The sequence below is a fragment of the Paramisgurnus dabryanus genome, chromosome 14, assembly GCF_030506205.2.
Source record: "Paramisgurnus dabryanus chromosome 14, PD_genome_1.1, whole genome shotgun sequence".
In the NCBI taxonomy this organism is placed as follows: domain Eukaryota; kingdom Metazoa; phylum Chordata; class Actinopteri; order Cypriniformes; family Cobitidae; genus Paramisgurnus; species Paramisgurnus dabryanus.
The window spans coordinates 33,962,359-33,988,898 of record NC_133350.1 but is presented as its reverse complement, the minus strand read 5'-3'; the positions used below and the strand labels follow the sequence as shown (position 1 = coordinate 33,988,898).

The window sequence follows — 26,540 nt, the reverse complement described above, 5'->3', positions numbered from 1 at the left end:
TACAGTTTATACATGGATATTTTTCTTAACCAATCACATTAATTACCCACAAAAAACCTTTATTAACCCACTGGAATTGTGTGAATTACTTCTGTGAAGGGTGAATGCACTTTTTGTTTTGATTAAAGTCGGAAGTTGTCCCCTGATTCCTGTTTTCTACCATTATAAAGCTTGGAAGAGCAAGGAGATTTACTAAAATAACTCAAAATGTGCTTGTCTGAAAGTATGATGGACATATGTATCTCAGAGTAAATCATGGGGTATATCATTTTGATATTTGGCTGCAGTATCCCTTTAACTATAAACCCAATTCAGTCCGGCTGTACAAAATCCACTTCTAACCAAAATAAACTTGAATTTAGTGTAGTTTTTGTTAAAATAATTTGTGAGATATCTGCTCACTAAAAACAGTTGGGTTAAAAATAATCCAATAAATAACCCAATGGTGGGTTACTATAGCACCGACCCATTGTTGGGTTATTTTAACCCAATGCATTGGGTAGAAAGTTTTACCCAATTAGTTGGGTTATGAAATAACCAATTTGTTGGGTTATTTTTGAAATGCTGTTTTAACCCCATTATTATTATTATTATTTATTACTATTATTTGCTTTATAAATAAATAATTCAAAACTTACAAATACATTTATAATGCTTTAATTTCATTTAGTCATTTGCACCTGCATTTAAATGTATAAATACATACATGTATAGAAGCATAAATACATACACACATACATACATACATAAATAAACAAAAACATAAGAACAAAACAAATCTACTCAATCTTATCCAACTAAAAACTGCTTAAAAGCATAGTTCACACATTTTGTCATCATTTTCTCCCTCTCATGTTGTTATAAACCTGTATATAAGTCTTTACTTTGATAACCACAAAGGTATATTTCAAAGAATGTTTAAAAAATAAAACCGATCATGAGCCCCATTCATTTTCATAGTATTCTTTTTTCCTACTATGACAGTCAATGGGGCTCATGATCTGTTTGGTTTCAAACATTACTCAAAATATCTTCCTTTGTGGTCATCAGAACAAAAAAATGTGTACAGGTTTGTAACGACAGGAGAGGAAGAAAATTATGACAATTTTCATTTTTGGGGGAACTGTCCCTTTAAGCAGGTGACAGTGTGTTCAGGAAACATCACATGGTACAAAATGTATTGTGTGTTACAGAAACTACTTAACAGTAGTGAAAGGCTTGGGATACTCTGTATAAAATGTAAAAAAAATATTAAAGCACATGTCAACTGCTGGTCTTGCTCCAGGGCCATGCCTCCCCACGATAACAAAGGCTTGTGATTAGTCAAATTCATCCCATAGCAGAACATGGGGTCTTCGTCATACCTCCTCCTCCAAATACTGAATTATGTTTGTTTTCTGACCTGAAGACAGAATTTTCACAATGTAAATATGCACACATAAACAGGTTAAAAAAAACAAGTGTCATAAATGATACTTACAGGTTGCAAATTAATAAATGTTTGCTTTGCCTCTTGGTACTGTAGGAAGGCTGAACCATCTTGCTGGCCATTTTGTAAGGTTTTTAATGCAACATCTCCAAGAATGTCTACATTTAAAGAAAAGAATAATTAATTAAATCTCAAAGCAAACACATCTGGCACGCTGAATAAATACTCTACTTTGACAGTAGATGGCGCTGAATTGCAAATTCAACCGTTACCGGGGTTACAGTATACAGTAGTAGACGTGCAGCGCTTTATCAGGGATTATACTGAAGTAAGACGACAATAAAATGCCATCGAGTCATTTCTTAAGACATTTACATTCAGAATCACATTTATATTACAGCTCTGTGTCTATAACACAGACCGGCTAAAAAAATATTTGGAGCAAAAAACAGCCGGTTGCATCCCTTACAAAAGTTAAAAAACGGTTTTTACTACACTTTAAACAAAACAACATTGTCTGTTACAGAAAGCATGGTTAAAGCAATATGACAATCAATACGCCATGAAACTAACGTTATACTACTAAAAAAAGAAATGATTCATTTTCGTAAGGGCTCATGCTGTTGGTGCTGTTTAGTATTAAAATAAATTGCAATGTCTCTCTACGTTTATGATTGCTTAAAAACGCGTTTGGCATCGATAACAGTTAATGAATGGAACAGGTGTAACGGACAAAAACTAGACAACAGCGTTTTTGTACACTTATTTAAACGTGACTGATAGTTTACTGTGTGTTAGAGCTTAAAGACACTTTGTAGCAAAATAAAACATTACACAGAAATATATATTTTAAAACGTACCTCTCGTGTCTGTCCGCACTCAGCAGTGGCACCGGTCAACCGTTGAAATTCAAAATGCGTGACGTGAGCCCGATTTTAACCCAACTCTCTGGGTTGTTATGGAAATAACCCAATACAAGCTAGGAATAACCCAACAGAACAACCCAATACGTTTAACCCACCTATTGGGTAAAACAAATAACCCAACGGTTTTTAGAGTGTGATATTGCATTATGCATGTGAACTCAACAGTGTTGTCATTTATCTTTTCTTTTTTTAAATTTTTTTATTTCTTTTTGGGATATAGTTAGGCACCGGCATCACACATTTTGCCTTGTTTTAGCCATGGGCTTTGTTTGGACGGCTATTAGATGTCTTTTAAACACAAAATTGTTTGCTGTGAAGCCAAAGGTATTAGTTTACCCGATCAGCTATTTAGATCAGGTTAGATCAGCTAATGACTGAAATTAACCAGCTTCAACCAACTAGATCCCCATTCTTTCTTCAGAAACCTCATCCAGATGTCTCAATCAATACATCTGCCTTTAATCGACACTTACCCTCACATAAAACGTCACTTATGCTAAAATCAGCGCTACATTGGGGTTAATGGTTGACTACTAAACAGATTAGTCTGTGAGGGGACATGATTTTCTTGAATCCTCAGTGCTGGTGTACTTTCTGTGAATATCTTTGAGCTTCTAGAGCGCTCACTTTTCTCAAGTTGTGGGTGTTGGCCGCTCTCACAGAGACAGTTCCTGGCAGATGGGAGATATTGAGGAGTTTGGCGACCTCCCAAAATACAGAAAGCATCTCCCTTAAGTCAACTCTCTTCATATAATTCTGCTGAAAGAATGTAGCTCAATGCACAGGTAGCAAAATTGGAATAAGGAGCAGTCACAAATATAAAGGACAGTTAGATGTCTTATTTTTACACAATATAAAAAGTAAATGCGTTCGAGGGAAAGACATTTCTGTCGTATCTGCGACAACAGCACACGATCTGCAGTAGATGCGGACTGGGTTTATGAGAATGTTGAACATCTATTGTACGCTAATGGTGTCGGTGTGCCATGTCCTAGCACCAGAAGTATCTGTTCCCTTACCGCCACAGTCCTCCCCCATACCAGCCTGTGTTCTCATTTCTATTTCAGTCTGATAGCTGATCTTACTTCAACGCAGTGCACATCCTTACCCAAATTAGCCTGTTCAGAAGTAACCAACACTTTGCTTGTCTCGCTAATCTAGCCGCTCACGTTTCGCACATCCTGATGTGTCTCCTGACTAATTTATAATGAAATGAGGGTTAAAATATCTTTCGAGTCTGGCCCGGCGCAACTGGAGTGTATTAAAGGAACAGATGTGAGACTTTTAACCTTCTGTTTTATGGCAATTAGCGATTGCCGACCAAATGCTGAAATTAGCTTATAGCCAGAAAATAAAAAGAAAGAAACAGAATGCATGTATTCTAAAAGGTACTAGAGGAAATCAGATGAATTAGACTTTATTCATATGTAAGTTGTTTCTCCTATATAAAATAAAATAAAATTACACGGTGGTGTACTGATTTCTAGATTTTAGAAAGCTTAGCAATACCACGTCCTTTCTAAAGTTTCAAAAGAGATCTCATAAATGTGCATTAAATGTTCAGATACGAAAAGTGAAATATTTTACTAGTGTACTTTTAAGACCAAATGAGATGATCAATACTATGACCATTATTATAATTGACCTACAGTATACTACTATTTTATTACAACAGTGCCTCATGTTTTCGGAATTCAATAGGAATTTAGGCAAAACATCCGAAACTAAGTTGATGCTTAAATGAAACAACTAAGCCCTCAACGGGGTCTCCCGAGCTTTAAAGATCAACCTCTGAGCAATACAGTATTACTCCGGGTGAAGCACTCAAATGTAACCGGATGCCGTGTTTAAAGTGTAAGAGGCTATGAAGGTCAAAATGAACTGGCAAAACATCGCCGAGCCAAGCAGCAAACACAACACGACCTCAGCTCACACATTCAGCATCAGAGACACCCGCCAACTGCCCATATCCGTGCCACCATTTCACCTGACCGAGCCCTGCCGATGGTTTGACATTGTGTTGAAGACGTGTTTCACACGGTTAGTTAAGCACTGTCCCACCCTAACTAGACTTCACTGTCTTTCCGTACCCTTGATCGGCACGCTAATGTAGTCCGCCAGTCCGTGTTCTCATTCCCCTCTGATATATCCTATTTAATCAGCAGTCCCACCAGGAATTGCTCAGAAGCTGTACAATCTCCTCTAATAAGGACAGAACTGCTGCCCTCATTCCGGCAGCCATTCTTAAAAGGAGAAAGCATTTCCTCTGAGGACAGATTATAAATAAGTGCGGGCCCATTTATTCCTCTTCCAAGGGAAAGATGCTCTTGAATGTATGCCCTTGAAGGGTGATGTCAGTCTTTTGTGAAGAAAAGTATGCAAAGGTAAAAATGATTGAAACATGATATTTTGCCTTACAATGCAATCTGTAACTGTTTTACTAGGTTGCTCATTCGTGTAGTTCAGACTTAGTAGTTAAGTGTTTAAGAAAAATATTAAACCAGCAAGCAAGAAAATCTGCACCAAAAAATCTTTTGCACAAATTCACTTAAAGTTAATATTTTTTTGTCTAAAACCTAGACCTAGACATTTCTTAGGTCTTTTTGCTGATAAAAATGCATATAGATTTAATTTTTTTTAGATATTTGTACTTAAAACAAGACTATATAAAAATATTAAGTAAGAAAGTAGTTTTTTTGCTGTGTAGAACAGTGTGTCACGCTTTCCTTTGTAATCTTATCATAAACAAAAATGCACGCACATGGTTTCTCGATAGAAAAATCAAGAATAAGCAAACTTCAGATGCTCCAGAGAACAAAAATCTAACAATTGCAGGACATGTCACGTGTATTTCCGGGATCTTTGCTACATGTGTGTGAATGCACGCAGATTTTGGAAAATCATTGGAAGTGTAAATGAAACAAAAATCAAATAATACGGGACAAATCCCGGATGCATTTACAGTGTATTTTCCAATAATGTTTGTGTGTAAAGGGCTAATGACACCGGCAGTAGGAAGGTGTGACAGCTGACTCTCCATTCCGGTCAGTGAATCACACCTTGTTCTTCTCCCCATTCGTCATTTTTGCTAGCTGGAGCCGACCTGGTGTCTGCCGTACACCATTAACCAGAGACCAGTCGCTCACTGATGTAGTTTTATTTTGTCACTGTCTCGCTTGCCCCTTGGACCTTCATGTCTATTTTGGCAGCTGCATGTGTGTTCAGTGGCATATGTTGTATTATGCAGTCCTTGGTGGATCTTTGGGTTTAGGTTAATGTGTGTGTGTTCTGAATAGTCTCCGGGTTACTGGAGCTCAACTGGTAAAGTTTTGTGATAGCAACAGCAAGGTCAGGTTTCAGGGGACACAGATAAACTGAACTGATTTTACAAAATGCAAAACTAATATTAGCTTTAACCTGCGCAGAGTCAAGTAACCAAATTAGAATTAGCAAATTACTTACAATACCATCAACATTTTTGAAAAATATGTTTAGATGTTACAGTAGTGATGTACACTTTAATATTTAACATCAAAGTAGAGTTGTCCTTGGATGACTGTAACGGAGTTGTTCTCAAACTGGGGTGCGTAAGATGGTGCCAGATGGGACCCAGTTTTATGACATTTTATAAATCCTAAATACTGTGTAATCAAACTAAGAAAAATAAGGCTGCTAACCAGCAGAACATACAGTGTATCATTTAATATATGTTTTGTTTAATTCAAATCTTAAGTTTGAGATTGTTTATTTCATTAATTTTTTTGGGGGAGGGCATGAAATGGGGGTGCATGCCGAAAAGTTTGAGAACCACTGCTGTAATGTAACCTTTGCATACCTTCTAAAAAATACATTTGTGAGTACAGTAACTAGGTTTAAAGAGCACCCATTTCATTGCAAAAAAGCAACCTTATTTTGTGTATTTTTATAATACAATGTGTTTGCGAGGTTTAAAAAAAGATAATTTTTCACATACTGTATATTTTCTGTAGCTCCAGATTTGACTTTATTCCTGAAACGCACAGATTTGAAAAGCTCTGTGTCCCTGATTGGCCAAATGATCTGTACATTGTGATTGGCCTGAATACTTCTGACGTCAGCCAGAAATGTGACACTCATTACCATGTTTGAAAGATTTGGTCACAATGTAATGCTGACAGGAGATCATTTATAGGCTGTGAGTCTGAAGCAGGATGAATTATGATAATGTTGATCTTCTGTACATCACCAATCCCAGGAAGTAAATTGTTGCCTACAATCCGTGTGTTTGTTGTAGTTCAAGAAAAGAGATTTACGTTGGAAACGATAACTCGCGTCATCATTTACTTTGGGGTTTATACCTTTTGCATATCATGAACATGAACTAATACACACTTACACACCAAAGGAAATTTTAAAATGTGAATCGGACAATATGTGCTCTTTAATCTACTGACGCTTAATAATTGTATTATATTATTTAATTTATTTAATACCAGATCTTTTATTACCTTACAGATGTTTTATATTCCTGTATTGTCAGTATGCCATTAAACAAAATACCAATATGTAATATTATCTTAAACTGATGTTATCAAGCCCATCCACTTTGATCCAATCATTATAAATGAAACCAAACGCCACATTTTATCAGCCTTAATAGACTTTTTTCCTAAAAAAATTTTTTTCATACCAGCAAAAATGGTCAATGAATTATTATGAAAATGGTGCAACATTTTCAGATGAATGCATTTTAAGGCTCATTAAGCAGTGTGTACTGTAGCCTGCTGCTGGGTAACTGTGGCTTTATATATTATTACATCATCATGTCCTAAAAATTGCCAGGATAAGCGCTACACTGCATCAGGGAGGCATCTAGGGTTTTGCCATCTTGATAATGAGCATTAGTTGTTCAATCACCCATTACAACAGTTGCTGCAAGATTATGTGCTAAACCGGGTTTATGGGCCTTTGATGCTGTCTAAAACACAACTGCACTTATTAGCTTTCACACATAAATGCAGTCACATTCTGACTGAATGTTGAGTGATTTGATCCCAAAACATTTTGATTATACTGTACTTTTATTTAGTGCTGCTGACTACCTGCGTTTGGATCATCAAAGAGTGTCATCTGCAAATAAATGATGCTAATTCAGTTATTTTGCAAGTAGTTTAAGGGGGATTTGAGCAGATTCAAGTATGAGTTAGTAGCCTACAACTTTTTATTGGTGACCTAGCAGAGCGACAACAGGTGTGGAGATCATTGCATTAAAGGAATACTTGACTTTCATTAAAATGAATGTGTATGAAAGGGGCTCTGAGAAAGATTCATCTAGATTTAAATTGATATGGTGATACGCTACTTGAAGTGCTGGAATCAGCATTAAGATCAAGACAAAATTAGGGAAAGAATGAGAAAAGTCGTTCTTGTGAAATGAAGCGAGAGGCAGAAAGTAAGAGCTGACCTCATTACTCAGTGAAAGAGTGTAAATCGAGACTCTGGGGACTCGTGCGACCACTGAATATCATATTAATTAGGGTGTGAAACCAGGACACATACACGCTCTGCATGATGGGACGTAAATTTGGGATGAATATAGATCGACGTCAGGCGGTAAACGTGGTTTCAAATAATCACAGATCGATTTTGTGGCTGTGTACATTTTACACCTATTTATACATCCGCTACTCAAATTGTTGTGCGTTTTAAGGCATTTGTGCATTCGTTCTTTTTTGCATGTGCTTCATTTGGCCTTCAATATGACCCTTTCTAAAGAAAGCATGCATAATAGGCATACCGCATGTTTCTCTTTTTCACATACTCTGCATACTTTTTCTCTGTGGTTAAATATAGATCACCATGGAAACCCTACACATAAAGCACTCTGGGTATTGGCTGCGCACTTCACACGGGGTGTAGTTAAGAGCACTGCAGGCGCATGGAGATGATATAAAGTTCATAACACCTGCATTCGTGTACGTCTGAATGACCTAACCGTACGTCAGAGGGCTCGTGTTGCTATGCGACTTTCACCATAGTCTTCACCCTGATTACATTAACCAGGAGTAGAAGAAAATGTTCAATCAATATAGTAATGGATCTAAGAAAGGGCAGACCTATATTTGACATGAATGTCTATTCAATAACTTGCAGCGTATTTATGTCTCAGGTTGCAGATAATTTTTACATCCCGTGTCTTCTGGTGTTTTATCAGAGACAGTTTGAGATAAATGAGATGGACCATTCATTGATGGGAGAAATTGCAATGTGGTAAATCAGAGCCAATCAGCTTTTCGTTTACTCTGAGATATATCTGCACATTTGCTGGACCATGTGATCCTGTTTTAGGACCTGAAAATGCTTAGCATTGATTTTGAAATAGTGATATGTCAGATTATTTTCCCACGACTGGTTCTTTTGGACAGGATTTTTCAATGAACTTCTTCAACAAACCACTTCACAAGTTTTTTTACATCATGAAGAAACGACATCATCTATACTGATTTTATCATGCCTGCTAATAAATATGTACTCTCAAATATATTAAAATTTACATTTTATTAAATTAATTGATAATAATAATCTATTTTTAAGTTGTGCAACCGAAACACCTAATACAGGCGCTGATGTGCAAACATGGATGTTTTACTTCTCTAAAAGATCTAAAGTGAAAAAGTCACTTACAGATACTGTGATCAATCTTATAAACATAAGTAGGAATATGTACGTAAGATGATAAAGTGAATTTGTTAATGAAAAAAGTTAATACAATTACCAGTTATATGCAAATTTCAAGTACTTTTACATTTGTTATTACTATAAATAAACCACTGCTACTATGCTATAGGTGAACCTATAGTTAAACCATGGAAAATAGGGCTAGGTATCGATTCAGATGTTCCAGATCGATTAGATTTTGATTCACAAGCTATCGGTTCGATTTCGATTCTCAATCCGATTCTCGACTTGATTTTTATACTCGATTTTTGATTCAACTCAATGAATATAGATTATATAGAATTATGTTATATTATAATATATTAGAATGAAGACTGAATGAATGAATGACAGACTCACCTCTCGCTCCTTGGTAACATCGTGCAAGGCAAAAAAAGGGTGACATCTAGTGTAGAAGACTAGTAATTAGATTAACATTAATCTTACGTTCAATGTTTGCGGAACTAAAATTGGAAAAAAAATTGATTAGTGGCCTGTGAGAATCGATTTTGAATCAACCCACGGAAAAAAATCTATTAATTGAATTTTTTTTTGTCTCAGCCCTAATGGAAAGTGTAGAAAAAACATGGTTTTGCCAATGGTAATTGATACGCCAAAAATCATGGTTCATTTTCATAAAATAGATGCAAAAATTTTTGAGTATTTTATTTCTGATAACAAGCTAAATAAACAACAAGTAGTTTATATAGGTAAGGCTTATCAAAAACTACACTGAGATAATGTTACTGTGTAAATGTGTACTATAATTTATACAATGTTAACTACAAATTGGCTGCCAAACCTCTCATCAAATAGCGCTGATCCATGATCGCCGTCTCCCCTTGGCTTTAGAAAACCAAAACATTTGTTATTTTCAATGAAAGTTTGGTTTAAACACTAGTCAGACAATTAAACAAACAGAGACCGGAAGTAAACTTCTGTCCAGATGCACAACTGCGACAACGCACGTGCGCCCGATGAAACCATGTATAGTTTACTTTACATGCCAATGACTATATTGGTGCTAAATAAATTTTCTTACAAAAAAGTAATTTGTCTTATGTTTCTATGCAGTAATCCACATTTAAATAATCTTTTGCTTCATGCAATGTCTACCAATCCTTTAAATACATGACTATGTTTATTGTACATTACTGCTTTCACTGTATGGCTGAGGTTGTGTTTGCAAGTAAGGTGTATATAGAAGGCAAAACTTCCTGATAAGTCCAGAACACAACGTATCGCTGTGGCTCACAAACTGTAGTTCCTGAGGAAACTGAGGAAACTTCTGTTCCTTATACGTGAACACCAGCAGTCATGAAGAAGCAGTGTACTGATCTGTAAGCCCACGCTCACACAGTTTTTGTGTAGAGTAATGATAGTGTGGCTGTCGTGGGCAGATGTTGTGTGTGTGTGTGTGTGTGTGTGTGTGTGTTTGGGGAGGAAGAGCTGATTGCAGGAGTCCTCCTCTCTCTCTCTCTCTCTCTCTCTCTCTCTCTCTCTCTCTCTCTCTCTCTCTCTCTCTCTCTCTCTCGCAGCTGGAACATCAGTGTCAGGTTTCTGATGTCGGGCTCAGATGAAGCTCTGCCACAATAGTGGCCATTAAAATGCACAGGAGCCCCCTGAACTCATGAAAAACTCATGAGAAATGAGCACACAGAACAACACGTTCCAAAACTTTCCTCATGATATATAATCCTATATGATGTCAGAGTCGGTCAAGTATCTACAGTAGAAGAGTAAGCATCACTAAAATAAATGATGGTACATCAAAAAGACATAAACATCTTCGATGACTTGGATGAAAGTAATCCGTTAAGGTAGTATGTATAAAGATGCCACACCCAGGGTTAAATTTGGGGTGAGAAATGGGGTTGTGCTCAGGATTGATGGACCGCTTAATACATCATCACCCCTGCTCTGTTGTCATTCACTATCCAGAGATCGCCTGAGCTTCTAAACCAATAAATATTGATGTCAACACCCCCTGTCTATCAAATATCTTCGTCACGTACCCTCAACCTCCCCTCCTCCCCCTGACAGTTTCTACAGACAGAGTCCATTCAGATAAATTCTACCCGGGCCCGGTCATATATTTGAGGGTTGCACAAAATCTGCTCTTGATTTTACAATTCCCACACACTGCTGTGCCATATTACTCTAAATGTACTGTACATATATCGTATTTAGTGAAAAGCAACACATCACAAATCTAAACCAGCAACATTGACCACATGGTAAATCTAAAGACTGATTATGCATTCTGAGGCTACCTCAACATCTAAAAATAGCAGATGCTCAACAGACCTGAAATGCATGAGGCACTTTCAGGAAACCATATTTGTGGCACACGCAACAACAGCAGTGATTTATTTTCTTGTTTTCTTCGCCATCATGTTTAGGACCGAAACATGTAACTGACTGCTGACACCTGCCAACAACAGTGTTTATGATTCACAGTGTAAACCGCATGAAGCGTTAACATACAGTATTTATATCTCCCCACGCGATCTTCCTGTTTCATTTAATAAACCTTTAATCCCTCCACCACGTGATGACTAGAGCGACCGCACGACCTCGAACGCCTATTGCGCTTGCCGGTAAACCAGTTGTACGTGTTCGGCTCAGGGTTTCCGGTCCACGGCAATCACAGGAATTTCGCAGCATCCTCGGACGGGGCTCTCACGATGAAAGCGGTGCTGAGAGGCAAACACGCAGCGGTGTTTGATGCTGCGCAGGCGGGATTGATGCTTGAGAGCTCTCCTCCATGCAGAGACTCAATTAAGCTGGAATGTTTCATGAGGTTATTTTTAGCCCACTGTGCTATTTGCAACCTGGGCGTTCTTTCCCAGTGGTGGGAGTTGTTTTGTGCCAGTGCCCCCCCTCTCCTTACTTCAGTAACAGTGTTTCATTTTTTTTGCCCTGCTGTAAATGCAGCTTCACATGGTTTTGTGGTCTCTGTGCCGTTCCCATGGAAGCGGCCACCATCTTATTTCTGGTCGCTTTAGCTCCGTGTCAGTTCCGATGATCATTGTCGTGTCAACCTCCTGTCAGTTGAAGAAAGCGTTTCCTCAATTCGTAGAAGTGAAATGGGGATTGTGCATCAGTGCCTGAGAAAACAAATCTCAAGGTCAAACTCAGTTATTAGCTTATTGACTTCTTATATATGTGTGTGTGTGTGTGTGTGTGTACCTGGTAATTATCACGTTTTGGGGACCAGTTTTCCCAACAGAGATAGGAATACCAGTATTTTTGTGACCTTGGGGGACATTTTGAGATCCCCGTGAGGAAACAAACTTTTAAATCAAACAGAATGAAGTAGCAGAAAGGTTTCGTTGATGGTTGGGTTTTTTTGGCACTAAACACATCTTGAGCGTTTTTGAGCAGAATGAAGTAAAAAGACAAATTAGGATTTAATTTTATTTAGGTTTCAGAGATTCAGCAGTTTCCTGCTATTGCTCAAGTGGAAGGGAAGTTTACCCTAAAAACTTTATTCAGTTTTTAATACACATTTCCTGTATTTTCTGGATGTATTCTATTAAAGAGACTGAGAAACAATTATACTGTATATGGTCACTATAACATTGCAAAAACAACAAATCTAATTCTGGCATGGTGGCCTAAGACGTTTGCACAGTACTGTATATGTATAAAATAATGCCATTAAATAAAAAATAAAATATTTTTTGGACACACAATCTTTACTTAAAATATATTACTAAAAATATTAGTCATTGTCATCGGCTGTTGCTGTTGGTAAGTTGAGCTTATACTTTTGTTAAATAATGCTGATCATTTGCAAATGGCCAAATATCAATATTTATTACTGCATTATTAGTATTGATTGTATTATCTTTTTGTGTTCAGATTAAAGGGATAGTTCACCCCAAAATGAAAATTCTGTCATGATTTTTTTACCCTCATGTCGCTGTAAACGTGTATGAATTTTTCTAAACAAAAGAAGATATTTTGATAAATGATGGCAAGCACACAGCTGACGGTACCCATTGAATTCCATTGTATTTGTTTTTCTTACTATGGAAGTCAATGGTTACAATCAGCTGGGTGCTTACCATCATTTATTAAAATATATCCTATTGTGAAGAAAAAAGAAATTCATACAGATTTAGAACAACATACGGGTGAGAAAATGATGACATTTTTGGGTGAAGTTTCCATTCAAATGCTCTTACCTTTATTGAGATTCAGATATTTCCAAATATAACTATAGATTCAGATATAAGTGTTCAGAAATGTTATAGTAATGATAGTATTGTTATAAAAGAACACGAGGGCTGCAGTGAGAGCCGTATTCACTTATGAAAGTCTGGATATGTTCTGTTTACCCAGCAGTTTACAGTCACAGCCGTACGAACAAGCAACCAACGTCAGGCCCGTTTTTAACTTGCATGTGACTCCTGTAACCATAGTGACAGACATACATTTGACAGAAAGTGTGTTGTCAACAGAAAGTATTATTTTGCATTGCATTGAACAACAACAGAGCGAGATTCAATCTGTATGTTGTTTAAAAAAAGCAAACGCAAGACTTGGATGTGTGCGGTCTGTTTACACAAGAGATTTAGTATTGCACTTTTGCATTTATGGACACTAATAAAATATCGCATTACAGCGCAGCTGTCTTGTGCCAGAAGTTCGGCTGTGCATAACATTACTAAAACAAATCTGAAATGCGGTTTGCTATCTTTTTCATGCAAGATGACCTCAACACAGTTAAAGATAGACAGAGAGAGAGGGTGTCCAGTAGGGTTCTGTTCACACAGCAGGAAAAATACGGTTATGAGTCCTGAAAATGTACAGGTGTGAATTTGATTATGGAATGCAGTTGTCACTCCCACAAATAACCAAACTGCGTGTGAACACAACTATGTTAAGGACTCAAATACAGGCGTGTTTAACTGTATTCTGGTACCTGATTCAAAATAGTATAAAAAGATTATTTAAAATATACAAAACAATATTAAAAAGAGTCATCATGGTAAATATAATACAATATAGTAGATATAGCAGTATGATGCTCTCAATTGTCCTCTGCACAGTTGATCTTCAAAACACCAGTGTTTAATACTAACGTTTGCTTTATGTGAGAGCTGTAATGGTTTTACATCGTCACTGGTAGCACAGGCGATCACAAAGACAGGACAGCTGCTTGTGAATTATTCAAGGCAGGGTTTTGTTAAAGAGGGACTCAAAATCAGCAGAACACAGCTGGATCCACAAACCGAGCACGAGCCACAAACCCTGTTTATCAGGGACCCTGGAAAACAACAGCTCTTGCCCAATCACGTTTGTCCAGCTGCCAGCTCTGAGCCTGAGCCCCTGTATGCGCTCCAAGAGTGCGCGGTGCCCATCGCTGCCTAAAGTCATGCCGTGTGTTTGGACAGCTCGATGATAAACTGAAGCATTCGGTTGGCACTGATTCTTGGCCGGTATGCCTCAATGATAGCGTTACACGTCATGCGTATGACGACCACAGTTCACAATCATGGTTGTTTGTCATGTCATAGCTGTGATTGTTGTCAGGGACACGTTATTCTCTAGGAAACAGTTTATATATTTTGATAGAAGTAAGATGTTTACATTGTTTTCATATATGTTAATATTAAAGTTCTTGGGTATGTGAAATTAAATTTAAGATCATATATGGAGTAATAATATGGACAGTAATTTAAATATCATAATACAATATCAAATTCTGTTAATTCTTATTGAAATAATCTCATTAAAGGTGCTATGAGCTGTGATTTTCAGCCCATCCATTAGACTTTCCCCCTCTTTCCAAACCTGCATAAACTGAGATCATCGTAATCCTTTTGTTCGACTGTTTTCTGAATCTGTACATTCATTCATTTAGCATGATTTATAACTATAGTCTGGGTGTGAAATAAACTGTCATGGATTTGCCACCTTGTCTTTTCAAGAGAGAATGTGTGAAGCTCGGTATATTATGTTCTCAACATTATTTGACTTATATTATAGCTGATAAATCCCTTTACTATTTCAGGAACTGTGCCATGTAATTACAGTTTTAAAGTGCAGACAAATATTTAAAGACCAGCTTAGTGTGGATCTAACATGGACTAACTACTGTAAATATTTGTGCTTTCACCATCAAAATATAACTAATAAAGCCGTGCATGTTAGTTATTAAACTAGTTAAGATGTCTCGTATGCACAGCAGTGTACAATCACAACATGGCATATTTTACTTTTTATTTAATTTAGTAATTCTGTAAGCTAGTGGATAAAGGCCGTGCATCAAGTGGAAACCTTTAACCTCCTTATTAGAGGGCCCGACTGCCTGTTTAAATCCCGCCTGGGGTGGGTTCATGTTAAGCCAGTTACAGTGGTGCCATGACCCGGATGGAAGTGAGTGCCTTGTTTGAGCTCCTGACTCCAATGCTGGATCAATCGCCGGTTGAACATAAGAATTTAGTTCCTGATAAACATCTGATGTACAGATTTGGTTTATTACAGGGTGGACTGAGTTACAAATTCCCCTCACAGTGAAAATATTACAATCAATGTATTTATTATTTGACCTGCAAACTGATATATACACTCACCTAAAGGATTATTAGGAACAGCTTTTCAATTTCTTATTAATGCAATGGTGTAATGGTGTGGGCAGACCCGTCGCCAGACCTCAGTCTTAAGGGGGGCATATGAAATGCATGGGAGGGCACACTTATTATTAGCCTACAGTATGTATACTTATAATAATATATATTCTATTCGCGCAGCACGTAATCAACACGTTAAACATAACCATCAGCAATATGACCAGATAGCCTATAGCCTACACCACATTACATATAGAAGCAATTTTATGAATATCCATAAATCTATACAACATATTACATGTAACACCAGAGACATCTCTCAAACATTGCACTTTAAAGCAGTCAACAGAGGGATATACATTGCCATGAGACACGTGCGCACACACACATTCACACACACGCACACACGCACGCACGCAGCCTTTTAACCTACGGTACGGTACTTGAGTAGAGGCAGCGCTGTCGTCGTCTCTCCCTTCCCTCCTGTCAGTATAGCGGCAGGCGGCGTTTCTCCGAGCAGAACCTCCTCATTAATAAAGTGTCCACTCGGAATTAAACTTGTGAGTGAGGTCCTTTTCAAAAGCAAGCTGAATCACCGCAGTGAACAAGTCCGTATCTTCTGAATGTAGTAGTCTGTAAGGCACGGGGTCGGGCTCCACGGAGCTGGCATCGGGCTCAGGCTGTCGTCCAGTGTCGTCGTCTTCTCCAACATCAGGCTTCAATGTCGTTTCAATTTTGGCAGAGGAGACTGTTGGTGGGCTTTTCAACCATTTGCGGATAATATCCATCTTAAAGCAGTATAGCTAAGCGAAAACTCATCCAGTTTAAAAAAGTGCGGTAACTGTTGAGAGGCAACACTGACGTAGGCTACGTCACGTACGTGTCGTACGTAGCCTCGTGATAGGCTGTTGAAGTGTAGCTAGACTCCCATCAATCAAACAAAATCACACCATTGTTTTTTATATTTTAAATGTTTTAATTATAAAGAATACAACATTAATGCAACACAAAATAGCAACTATGATAATTTAAAAATACAGTATTTTTAAATACTGGGGGGGCACAAGCGTCTTTGAGGGCGGGCCCGGCCCCCTATAGCCCGCCCATAGCGATGGGTGTGGGTGTGGGGGATGTTTTCTTGGCACACTTTAGGCCCCTTAGTGCCAATTGGGCATCGTTTAACTGCCACGGCCTACCTGAGCATTGTTTCTGACCATGTCCATCCCTTTATGACCACCATGTACCCATCCTCTGATGGCTACTTCCAGCAGAATAATGCACCATGTCATAATGCTCGACTCATTTCAGATTGGTTTTTTGAACGTGGCAATGAGTTCACTGTACTAAAATGGCCCCCACAGTCACAAGATCTCAACCCAATAGAGGATCTTTGGGTTGTGGTGGAACGGGTGCTTTGTGCACTGGATGTGCATCCCACAAGTCTCCATCAACTGCAAGATGCTATCCTATCAATATGGGCCAACATTTCTAAAGAATGCTTTCAGCACCTTGTTGAATCAATGCCACGTAGAATTAAGGCAGTTCTGAAGGCGAAAGTGGGTCAAACACAGTATTAGTATGGTGTTCCTAATAATCCTTTAGGTGAGTGTAGATTAAGTTATTGAATCAAACACAGATTATGGAAATTTAAGCACTTAAATTGGTCACCAGTAATCACTGTTACTTTAAATCACAGTACAATGAGAACCTAGATAAAATGTTGTTTAAATATTTTTTTTCAATATCACGTGATTTAACATTTGATGAATAAGAACAAGTGACCAAATATTCTACCATAGACCTGAATTCTGGATGAATACATTGACTATCACAAAGAACATTTCTCATAATTTACTCACCATCATGTCATCACAAAAAGTTGCTATCCAAAAAGCACATCCATCTATCCAGTAATTCAGGTAATGACCTTTTAAAGCAAAAGGATATGTTTGTGAGAGAAATTTAGTGATTGAGCAAATAAGATAATTTTTACATTTGCATTAACATAATACCTTTAATAAATCAGTCCAATTCTGATTGTACCCGCTCTCTGTTCTCAGCTCAAGGTGACACCCATGGCAGGGTGTAAGGCCACCATCTACACTAAAAGCAGAATGTTCCTGTTATAATTGTTAATAACTATAGCAGAAGTAGTCCGGTTTCTGTGTTATTATCACTGAAAGGTCTTTATGTAAGCGCGTATGAGTCAGCAGGGTAATTTGAGATTGTGGATGACATGAGGACTCAGTCTTACTCTCAGAGACGGATTGCTCATTTTTTATTGGTGGGCACGGGATGCAGAGCCATTTTAGACAAATGTAACATCTCTCAACCTATGCTTAGGACAGCACATCACAGAGTGAGATGTTGCACTTAGCAACAGAGTTCTTAAAGGGCCCATAGTTCAACCCCTCTGGTTGCCATGGCTACAAGGGATTTATAAGCTGGCTTTAAATCAAGCTATACTTCCATAAAACGATCCCTCACGTTGACCGATGTTTTCCGCTAATGCTAATGCAGTCTTTGTGTCCTTCTTCCACTGCAGGTTTGGCAGGAGTTTCTACTGACCTAGATAAAAGAAGAGAAGTCTTCGGGAGAAATCTTATACCTCCAAAGAAGCCAAAAACTTTTTTACAGTTAGTGTGGGAAGCATTACAAGATGTTACCCTTATCATCCTTGAAATCGCAGCCATGATATCACTGGGACTGTCCTTTTATCAACCACCCGGGGAGGGCAGCGAGTGTGAGTATCTTTAGCTGGTATTATGGCTTTCTGTTTGGGGACCTGAAGGTGGCTTTTAGCTTTTAGAAGCAATATCAAAATTACTGTATAGTTTTTTATATGCCTGACTACCCTTTGATGCGAAGTGTTTTTCTGTGTCTGTGCTGTTTTTCTTGCATTATACAAAAAGTTGTTTGCTAAAATATGTTGGTTTGGTTTTTTGGTACTTTTTACTGAAGAGACAGGTCATACAAATATGAACATTTTAGTTATTATGAAAATGTTTTGCCATATTACAAATAAAAGTGACTGCATAGGACAAAAACCATCATGGATCCATTCCCAAATGTAATAATGGTGCATCATCATATTTGATAGAGAAATTGATATTACTTGAACACAATTAACTACTTTTGACTTCTGAAATAATGACTTACATTTTAGTCTGTTCCTCACCCGAAGCTATCCGGCTTTAGATGACTTGAAATGAGCAACGCTGAACAGTGATTGTCAGCTTTACATGTCAGTCAGATGGCTTTTTGGCCAATAAAATCTGCTATGGTGTCCAGACCTTCTTTCATCAGTCTTGTGATCTTGCATTAAAATGTACGGTAATAACTTTCCTTACAGCTGTAACAATCTACCCAGTTTCTGTGGGCTATTGGCAAATGATTACCAACAGACCAATAGCTATTTAGGTTTATTTTAGGATACTTTTGTAAGTGAGGTAGAAATTCAAAAACTTTTATAGCCTGTGGCAATGTCGTGTAAGGCTGGTTTACATTAATGCAATGCAGTCATGACAAAAACAACCAATATGAAAGATTTATATAAAGGATTTCTTTCGTTGGGATCAATTGAGATGCCCTTGAGGATGAACCAGATATTTAGCCGCATGGTACTCTAACAAAGTTTTCGTAAAACTTGATTGTGATTGTGTTTCAATATAGAGTCCAACACGTATATTCGCATCGAGGTCTAATATGTTTCTAATGTCTCTACTTTAAGGTTTTACTCTAGATTTACATTAAGATGTCATGATAATCTGAAATGGCATTTTTTTTTTACTTTAACAGTAATTAAGATAAGAATTTTATCAAAAACAGAGCTCTGAAGGCATGTGTTGCAAAACTTGTGAACACCATAGTTACATATTAAATATGCTAAATATTTAGACACTTAAGTCATGCTTAAATATGTACTGAAGTGCATGGCAATAAATACAATATATCATAATTAGATGTCAGCTGCTACAAATGATGCTTGAATTGGCACGTGCACAGTGAAGGGATGGCAGCTAGCCGTTGAGTGTACATCGTATTGAATAAGTGATGACATATTTGGAACTTTAGGAGAATTTAAGAATAATCCCTTTAGGTAAGTTGCGTCAGGCGGCCATCTTTGCAGCGCCTCTGGAGAGTTATTTCAAGTAGGGGAATAGGGAAAGACACGTATCTCTAAAATCTTGTGCTAAAATCACAACTAAACAACATATTTCTGACCAACAATTAAACCTGACATCAAACTATGTTTGCTTCTTAAGCTCAAATTGTGCTAAAAACAAAATGTTGGGGGTTGCCTCAGCTACTGCACATGGGACAGGTTGTCAAGCGCTTCACGTGACTCCCTACAGAGCCCCACCCCCAGAGAATCATCAGTCTTTATTGATTGATGATTGCTTCTTTTAACTGGAAGGAGTGACTTCAGTCACCCAAGCGGCCCTATTGACCGTTGCATTGTCCCCTATTCATAGTAATAGCAATGCTCAATCATGTTATATCCCAACACATTCTCATTCCCCAAGACTTCAAAAACTAAAGCATGTTCAAAACGCCTTCAGTGTCAGTACGAAGAAGCGAAGGGTTCCCCTATGCGTCACTATATCGAGGAAATGGGAATCTTTCATTGTAATCCCGTTGGATATAGATGAAAGGGAATCCCGGAAGGTGATGCCGTCACATTATGCGACGTCAACGTATGCGACGATCGGCAGGATCATGTAACTACTCAAATTTTTTCCTATTTTCAAACCAATGTCGCTTGGGGTTGGGGTTAGAGTTGGGTTGGGGTTACAATCTATTTTTATGTAACAGAAAGTTGTTCTAACCCCAACCCCAAGCGACAATGTTAAAAATTTTGGAACAAAAATTGAGTAGTTACAGTCTACTCAAGGGATTACCATTAAAGCAATGGAGTTCCCATTTCGTCGATATAGTGACGCATAGGGGCACCCTTCGCGTCTTTGTGCTGTCGCTGAAGGCATCTGAACATGCTTCAGTTTTCGACTCCTTGGGAATTGAGAATGGGTTGCTTATCCAATATCTTTGGTGGACCTTTGATGTTTTATGTAAACCTTCATTAGAAGTGTTTGCCTTCTCTCACCTCTTCAGATAAAGCAAGTTCTCATTAACGGGCATGACTATGCATTCAGAGACTATCATAGGGAATCTAATGAAAGAACGGCTTCCAAGTCTCTAGAGTTAATGAAGTGTGCTCCGGAAGAATAACCTTTGGGTGATGGCCATACATCAAATCCCCAGGCCATAAAATGTGCAATGAAGACAAAACCATTAAGGCAGCATGTAGAAGAATGCTGAGCAAGTGTTATCAATCACTATAATGCTCAAGGATTCAATTACACCGGGAATGGAAAATGATCTTTAATTCCCATGGATTCCGAGATAGGAAGCCGTCTAGATTTGTGCAAAGAATAGCTCATTAACTCTTGGTTTGTAGCGTTGTTACTTGGCCAAAAACGAGCTGTGCCCATATACAGCAAGAAATAATGGGACAAAAAAGGTTACCGTGAACATTATAATGCAAATTGCTCACATTATTATGCAAAGTACATCTGCAGTGGACCTTTCATGACCACTTACAGTAGGCAGAGGTAAAAGAATCTGAAATCGGCGACACAATGGCTAAACATCAGCACTAACTGCTGTGTCCGTCCTGCCATTAAGTCTGAGGTTTGTGACAGGCCATGTTTTTATGGAGAATGGCACTGTCTGTGTCTCTTAAGGAAGATGGATTGCGGCGCAGCTCTGTGTCCAGACAGCCCTGCTGTTCATATTGAATTATGCCTTTACAGATTTTCTGCCTACAGCTCCCACATGCAAGATAAGCACAGGCACCATACAGATCAATACAGAGAAAATCTTACTTTTCACAGTGAGGGGAGGAGACCTGGCAATAAGCACAGGACATTCAGATTTGTACTGCAGGTTGACATTATGACGGCAGTTTATTATTCACAATGCACAATTCAAATGCACAAAAGACAAACAATTATTATGGACGGTATGCTTTTCTTTTCTGTGGAAGATGAGTAGAGATTTTTTTTAAGAATCTATATGCAGGTTTTGCTTTACAAAGTCAATACAGCTGCCAAAATCCAACTGGCCAAAAGTTAACCATTTTGTGAAAACCCAGCTAAAATCTTTTTTTGGGGGGTATGTTTTCTACATAACATCATCCTACATAATGTAAAAAACATTTTATAAAAATATAACCTTGATATACACTGTAAAAAATGCTTGTGAAATCTACAGTAATTAACTGTGTTCATGCACAGCAAATAACTGTAATAAAGTTCACAGTGGATTACAGTGCATTCAGTGTGAAATCACAGTAGTGTTTTTAAACTGTAAAAATCACAGTAGTTAACTGGCAGCAATTGACAAGTAACTTACTGTACTGAAAAATCACAGTAGTTAACTGGCAGCAATTGACAAGTAACTTACTGTACGGAAAAATCACAGTAGTTAACTGGCAGCAATTGACAAGTAACTTACTGTACGGAAAAATCACAGTAGTTAACTGGCAGCAATTGACAAGTAACTTACAGTACGGCAAAATCACAGTATTTAACTGGCAGCAATTGACAAGTAACTTACTATAGAAAAAAAACACAGTAGTTAACTGGCAGCAATTGACAAGTAACTTACTGTGCTTTTTCTAAAGTAAGTTACTTGTCAATTGCTGCCAGTTAATTACTGTGAATTTCACAATATGTTTTTTACAGTGTAAGATCCCGAGTAAGGTCAATGTGAATTCATTGACTGAAATCAAACTTTAATGCTCCTAATCTCATTATTAGGACTTTATTCACTAATAATGCCCCCCATACCCAGAGCTCATGTTTCATGTTTGCTTCAAAAATTCAATAATTATGTTTCAAATGCTGTTTAGGTGAGAATGATGTTGACATGCCATTTTGTGGAGGCATTATCAGTAATTAATGTAATTTTAAATGAAACAAAATAACATACTGTGAGTACATGGATTTCTGCAGAGGATATCAGGATAACACAGAACGCTTTTATGGCAGTAGCTGGCACCATTTTTGAATGTTTTTCTACGAGCAGTAAACGTTATGTGCGCTGTTTATCCATGCTAAATGCCTTGCATTTTTGCTGCCTCCCGCTCTTAGTGGAAAAGCATCTGACGCCATTTGCGTTTTTTACATTATGCAATCGAATGAGGGGAGTACAGGCCTTTCGTTGTGGTGACAGAAGTTACTGTTGCTTGGAATAACCGGAGACTGCAGTCACTCACTCTCTCCTGCGTGTTTGGGCACCTCTCACCCTCGATCAATGTCAGAGCAAGCGTCCCCTTTTTTAAGTGTCTGCTAATATGACAGTTAATAGCAAAAGAGAGCTCACGCCTCAATATTTGATTGACAGGACAGCTGCCTCGGTGGTTGCCTAGCAATATAAAAAAGCTCAGTGCACTGCTCTTTTCTAAAGTCATTTAAATAAAGCCAGTGTGGTCTGTCTTCTTTATCAATTGTTTAAAATGCATTTGGTGTGATCGGCCCCTAATTGTTTTTATAAAACTACAAGCTTTCATATTGTCCAGACTTCTGTATGTGTATTTTCTGTGACATTCAACATAATGCCACAATTCCTGTTAGTATAGAATAACAGACAGGTACATAATACCTAACTCACTGTTATTGAAGTCACAAATGCACATTAGAATCAGAAAAGCGCTCAGTACAAGAGTAAATGGCTCTCGCAGGACAGGCTGACGTCTGCTCTCTGGTGTGCAGCTTGCAGAGTCACGAGCTGTTATCTAACGCCTGCTGTCTGCGCTTCAGCACCACGGACAGCACCCGACACGCTCAATGACATTCTGCACCCAGAAGTGCTGGACACAATCAAGTGCTTTACTGTAGGGAATCCAAATCATATTATGAGATCTACAGAGTCCTATCCGTGTGCCGCAGCTGTGGGACGGGTATTCAGCAGGTTACTTACTGTCGGCCCTAAAACTAGACGTCTAAAAATGACACCTACTGAATTTTGAAGATAGTACTGTGTCTATGCACTCTAAAATTGCTGGATTGTTTCAAATCATAGCTGCGTCAGATATGGACAAACCCAACTGTTGGGTTAAAATTAAATTAGTGTGGGAACACATTCTAACATGATGCATTTCCAAATGTTTAATTCATTTGGGGGTTTACTTTTACATCCATCTAATATACAGTATACGCACATTACAGTGTTTTACTTCACACTACTGCATTTAAAAATGGTGAACTAAACTTGGCAAAAACCAGAGATATTTTTTTTCAGAGAGCACCTTTGATGTCAGAATGCAACATCTGGTAATATAACATCCTACTGTATAACATCTGTTGACCAGAATATAAAATCTGTTCACCAATGAGAATGTCAGAGAAGTGGAATAAATACCCATCCAACTGTTGTATAAAACCTTTTGTCAAAATAATCTAGATTATTTTACACCTTAAAGGAGCATTTCACTCATAGAAACATTAATCTTTATTGAAAGTGCGTCACATTTGTAGTCGAAATGTAACATAGCCTACATTTAGAATTTGGTGCCTATTTGACCGAGAAAAGGGGTGTTTGTAGTCTCACCCCCTCAACAAAGATATTGGACTTCCTTCTTTCAATGATGCAAAATGATGATTTTTACATCATTGAAAGAAGGAAGTGCAACACTGAAATCTGTATTTCTCCTGTCTCAGCGGCAACTGAGAAAATGATGCACAACCATTCAAAAACATGAAGTGAAGTGTCCCTTTAACATTGCATTTTATGCATTCCTGTCTGACAAAAACTTTTGTTATGGCTTTAGTGTGTGCTATGTGCCGCAGTGTTGGCTGGATGAACTTTGAATACTACAATAAGAAACCAGTACTAGTACACCCATGTTGGGTACTGTAAATATTGGACAAAACACATGCTGTGTTCTAACCCAGCATGTGTTCTGTCCAATATTTACCCAACATGGGTCAAAAATAACCCAGCCATTTTTACAGTGTATAGTACTGGTTTCTTATTGTCTTTTAGTGTTTTTAAGGGTTTGGCTGCCGACTGTTCAAGTACAAGTTTCTTGTACTTATATGGTCCACCATGGAATACTTCAATGGTTAAAAATGTATCTTTGTGTCCTGATGTATTCAGCAGTGACTGGATCATTGCTTGGCCATTTGAACTAATACTGCAGATAAACAGCTCAGGCTTTTGAGCTATCATGATGGTTTTGTGTGTACAGTGTGTGCCAGCTGCTGTGAATGTATCTGTTAGTTTATCACGCACAGCTGGAGATGAATTGGCGCTGTACTGTAAATGGCCGCCAGTGCATAGTAGACTACAGCAGTTATCCCTGAGGGAATCCCAACACTACATCATTCTAACAGGAATGTCAAAATAGTCAATATGACCTGGATGTGTGTAGATGTTAATCATTTTGGAGAGGTTTTAACCCTGGGTAAATATATTTCACACTTTAGTTTTTAGGGGGCTTGTAAGAGTTTGGGCTTTCTGTTCCGTGTCACATGTGATCTGCTTTATTCGTATACAATGTCAAAATTATAGTTGCGGTTATTTGGATATGCATTTATGGAAGATTCTGTGTCACTTTAAAATCTAATTTATTCAATTATTTTAAAGTGTATGCACTTCTATCCAACATGGATTCGTACAGTCTGCATTTATTTATGTGTTATAATACTGTATTACTAGAATTGTAACTAGATTTAAACATTTTCCGAACATACTGTTATGCTGTTGCTAGACTGTAGAGTGGTTGATAAATGGCCACTTAGTGGTTAAAGTCAAAACAAGTCCATCCTCTCTATGGTTTATACAGCCCTATTCTGGTCTCTAGCCTGCTTTTTTCCAGGTAAACTTTCCTGAACAAGCTGCTTGTTTTAAGGTTTTATAATATGTTGATGGCACAAATGGAGCAGGATTTAAAGAGACTTGAAGAGATGACTTCTGTTCATTCGTTATAGAGTACACCAAACTCGTCTCTTCACTATCACTGCAGTTTTTTGGGTATTAATTGGAAATGTCATGTGTGAGTTTACACCAGCATGTGTAAATGTTGTGTCTTCTCTCTCACCAGCCTGTGGCACAGTCAGCGCGGGCGCAGAGGACGAGGGAGAGTCGGAGGCCGGTTGGATCGAGGGGGCTGCGATTTTACTGTCTGTGGTGTGTGTGGTTTTGGTCACGGCCTTCAATGACTGGAGCAAGGAGAAACAGTTCAGGGGTTTACAGAGCCGCATCGAACAGGAGCAGAAATTCCAGGTGGTTCGTGGAAGCCAGGTCATTCAACTTCCTGTGGCTGATATTGTCGTTGGTGACATTGCACAAATCAAGTATGGTATGTGTCAGTGATTTAACATTTCAAGATTTTATGGTCTTTACATTTATTTCACATTTACACATATATTTTATTACTATTTTAGTATTTGATTTCGGGCACTTTTTTTCCCCTATCAGTCTTTTATCATGTACAGATATAATAATAATTAATATCACATTATCACAAAGAATTGCTGTCTCTCATACACCTGTCATTGTCCTCACATTAAGCATGCTACTTATTTCAAGGCAAGTGTAAGTTCGCACATTCACCTGGTAGGCTTCTTTCCAGCTTGTGTGTTTCCAGGAAACCATAATCCTGGAAGTGGTGAAGCAGTTATTATGAGAGTTTAAAAGCAATGATTGGCCATCTTGCTGTGAATGAAACAACAATGATCTGTCTCATAATTTTTTAGGTTTTTAGGTTGATTATTTTAAGCTGTTTAAGGTTTTAAATTATAACACTTCCCAGTCTGTTGATTTCCTAAAATTCCTAAAATAAGATTTAGGGTGCTTCTGCAGATTTTATGGAAAAGTTCCGGTTGTTATTTTGGATCT

General features: G+C 37.9%; 1 protein-coding gene and 1 long non-coding RNA gene across 16 annotated transcripts in view; one reads left to right on the top strand and one right to left on the bottom strand.

Annotated features, from left to right (window-relative positions):
• Window positions 1-26,540, top strand: part of atp2b2 (ATPase plasma membrane Ca2+ transporting 2) — a 236,509-nt gene that overhangs the window by 154,049 nt on the left and 55,920 nt on the right. For all 15 annotated transcript variants that reach the window (XM_065265906.1, XM_065265905.1, XM_065265912.2 and 12 more), the window contains exons 3-4: window positions 18,181-18,378; window positions 25,744-26,001. In XM_065265906.1, the coding sequence (XP_065121978.1) occupies window positions 18,181-18,378; window positions 25,744-26,001 (456 nt within the window). The remainder of the gene's footprint in view (window positions 1-18,180; window positions 18,379-25,743; window positions 26,002-26,540) is intronic.
• Window positions 596-2,490, bottom strand: LOC141280720 (uncharacterized). The gene is made up of 3 exons (XR_012335024.1): window positions 2,290-2,490; window positions 1,481-1,587; window positions 596-1,402 (listed from the first exon to the last, which is right to left on the bottom strand). It is a non-coding gene; the product is annotated as an uncharacterized lncRNA (long non-coding RNA).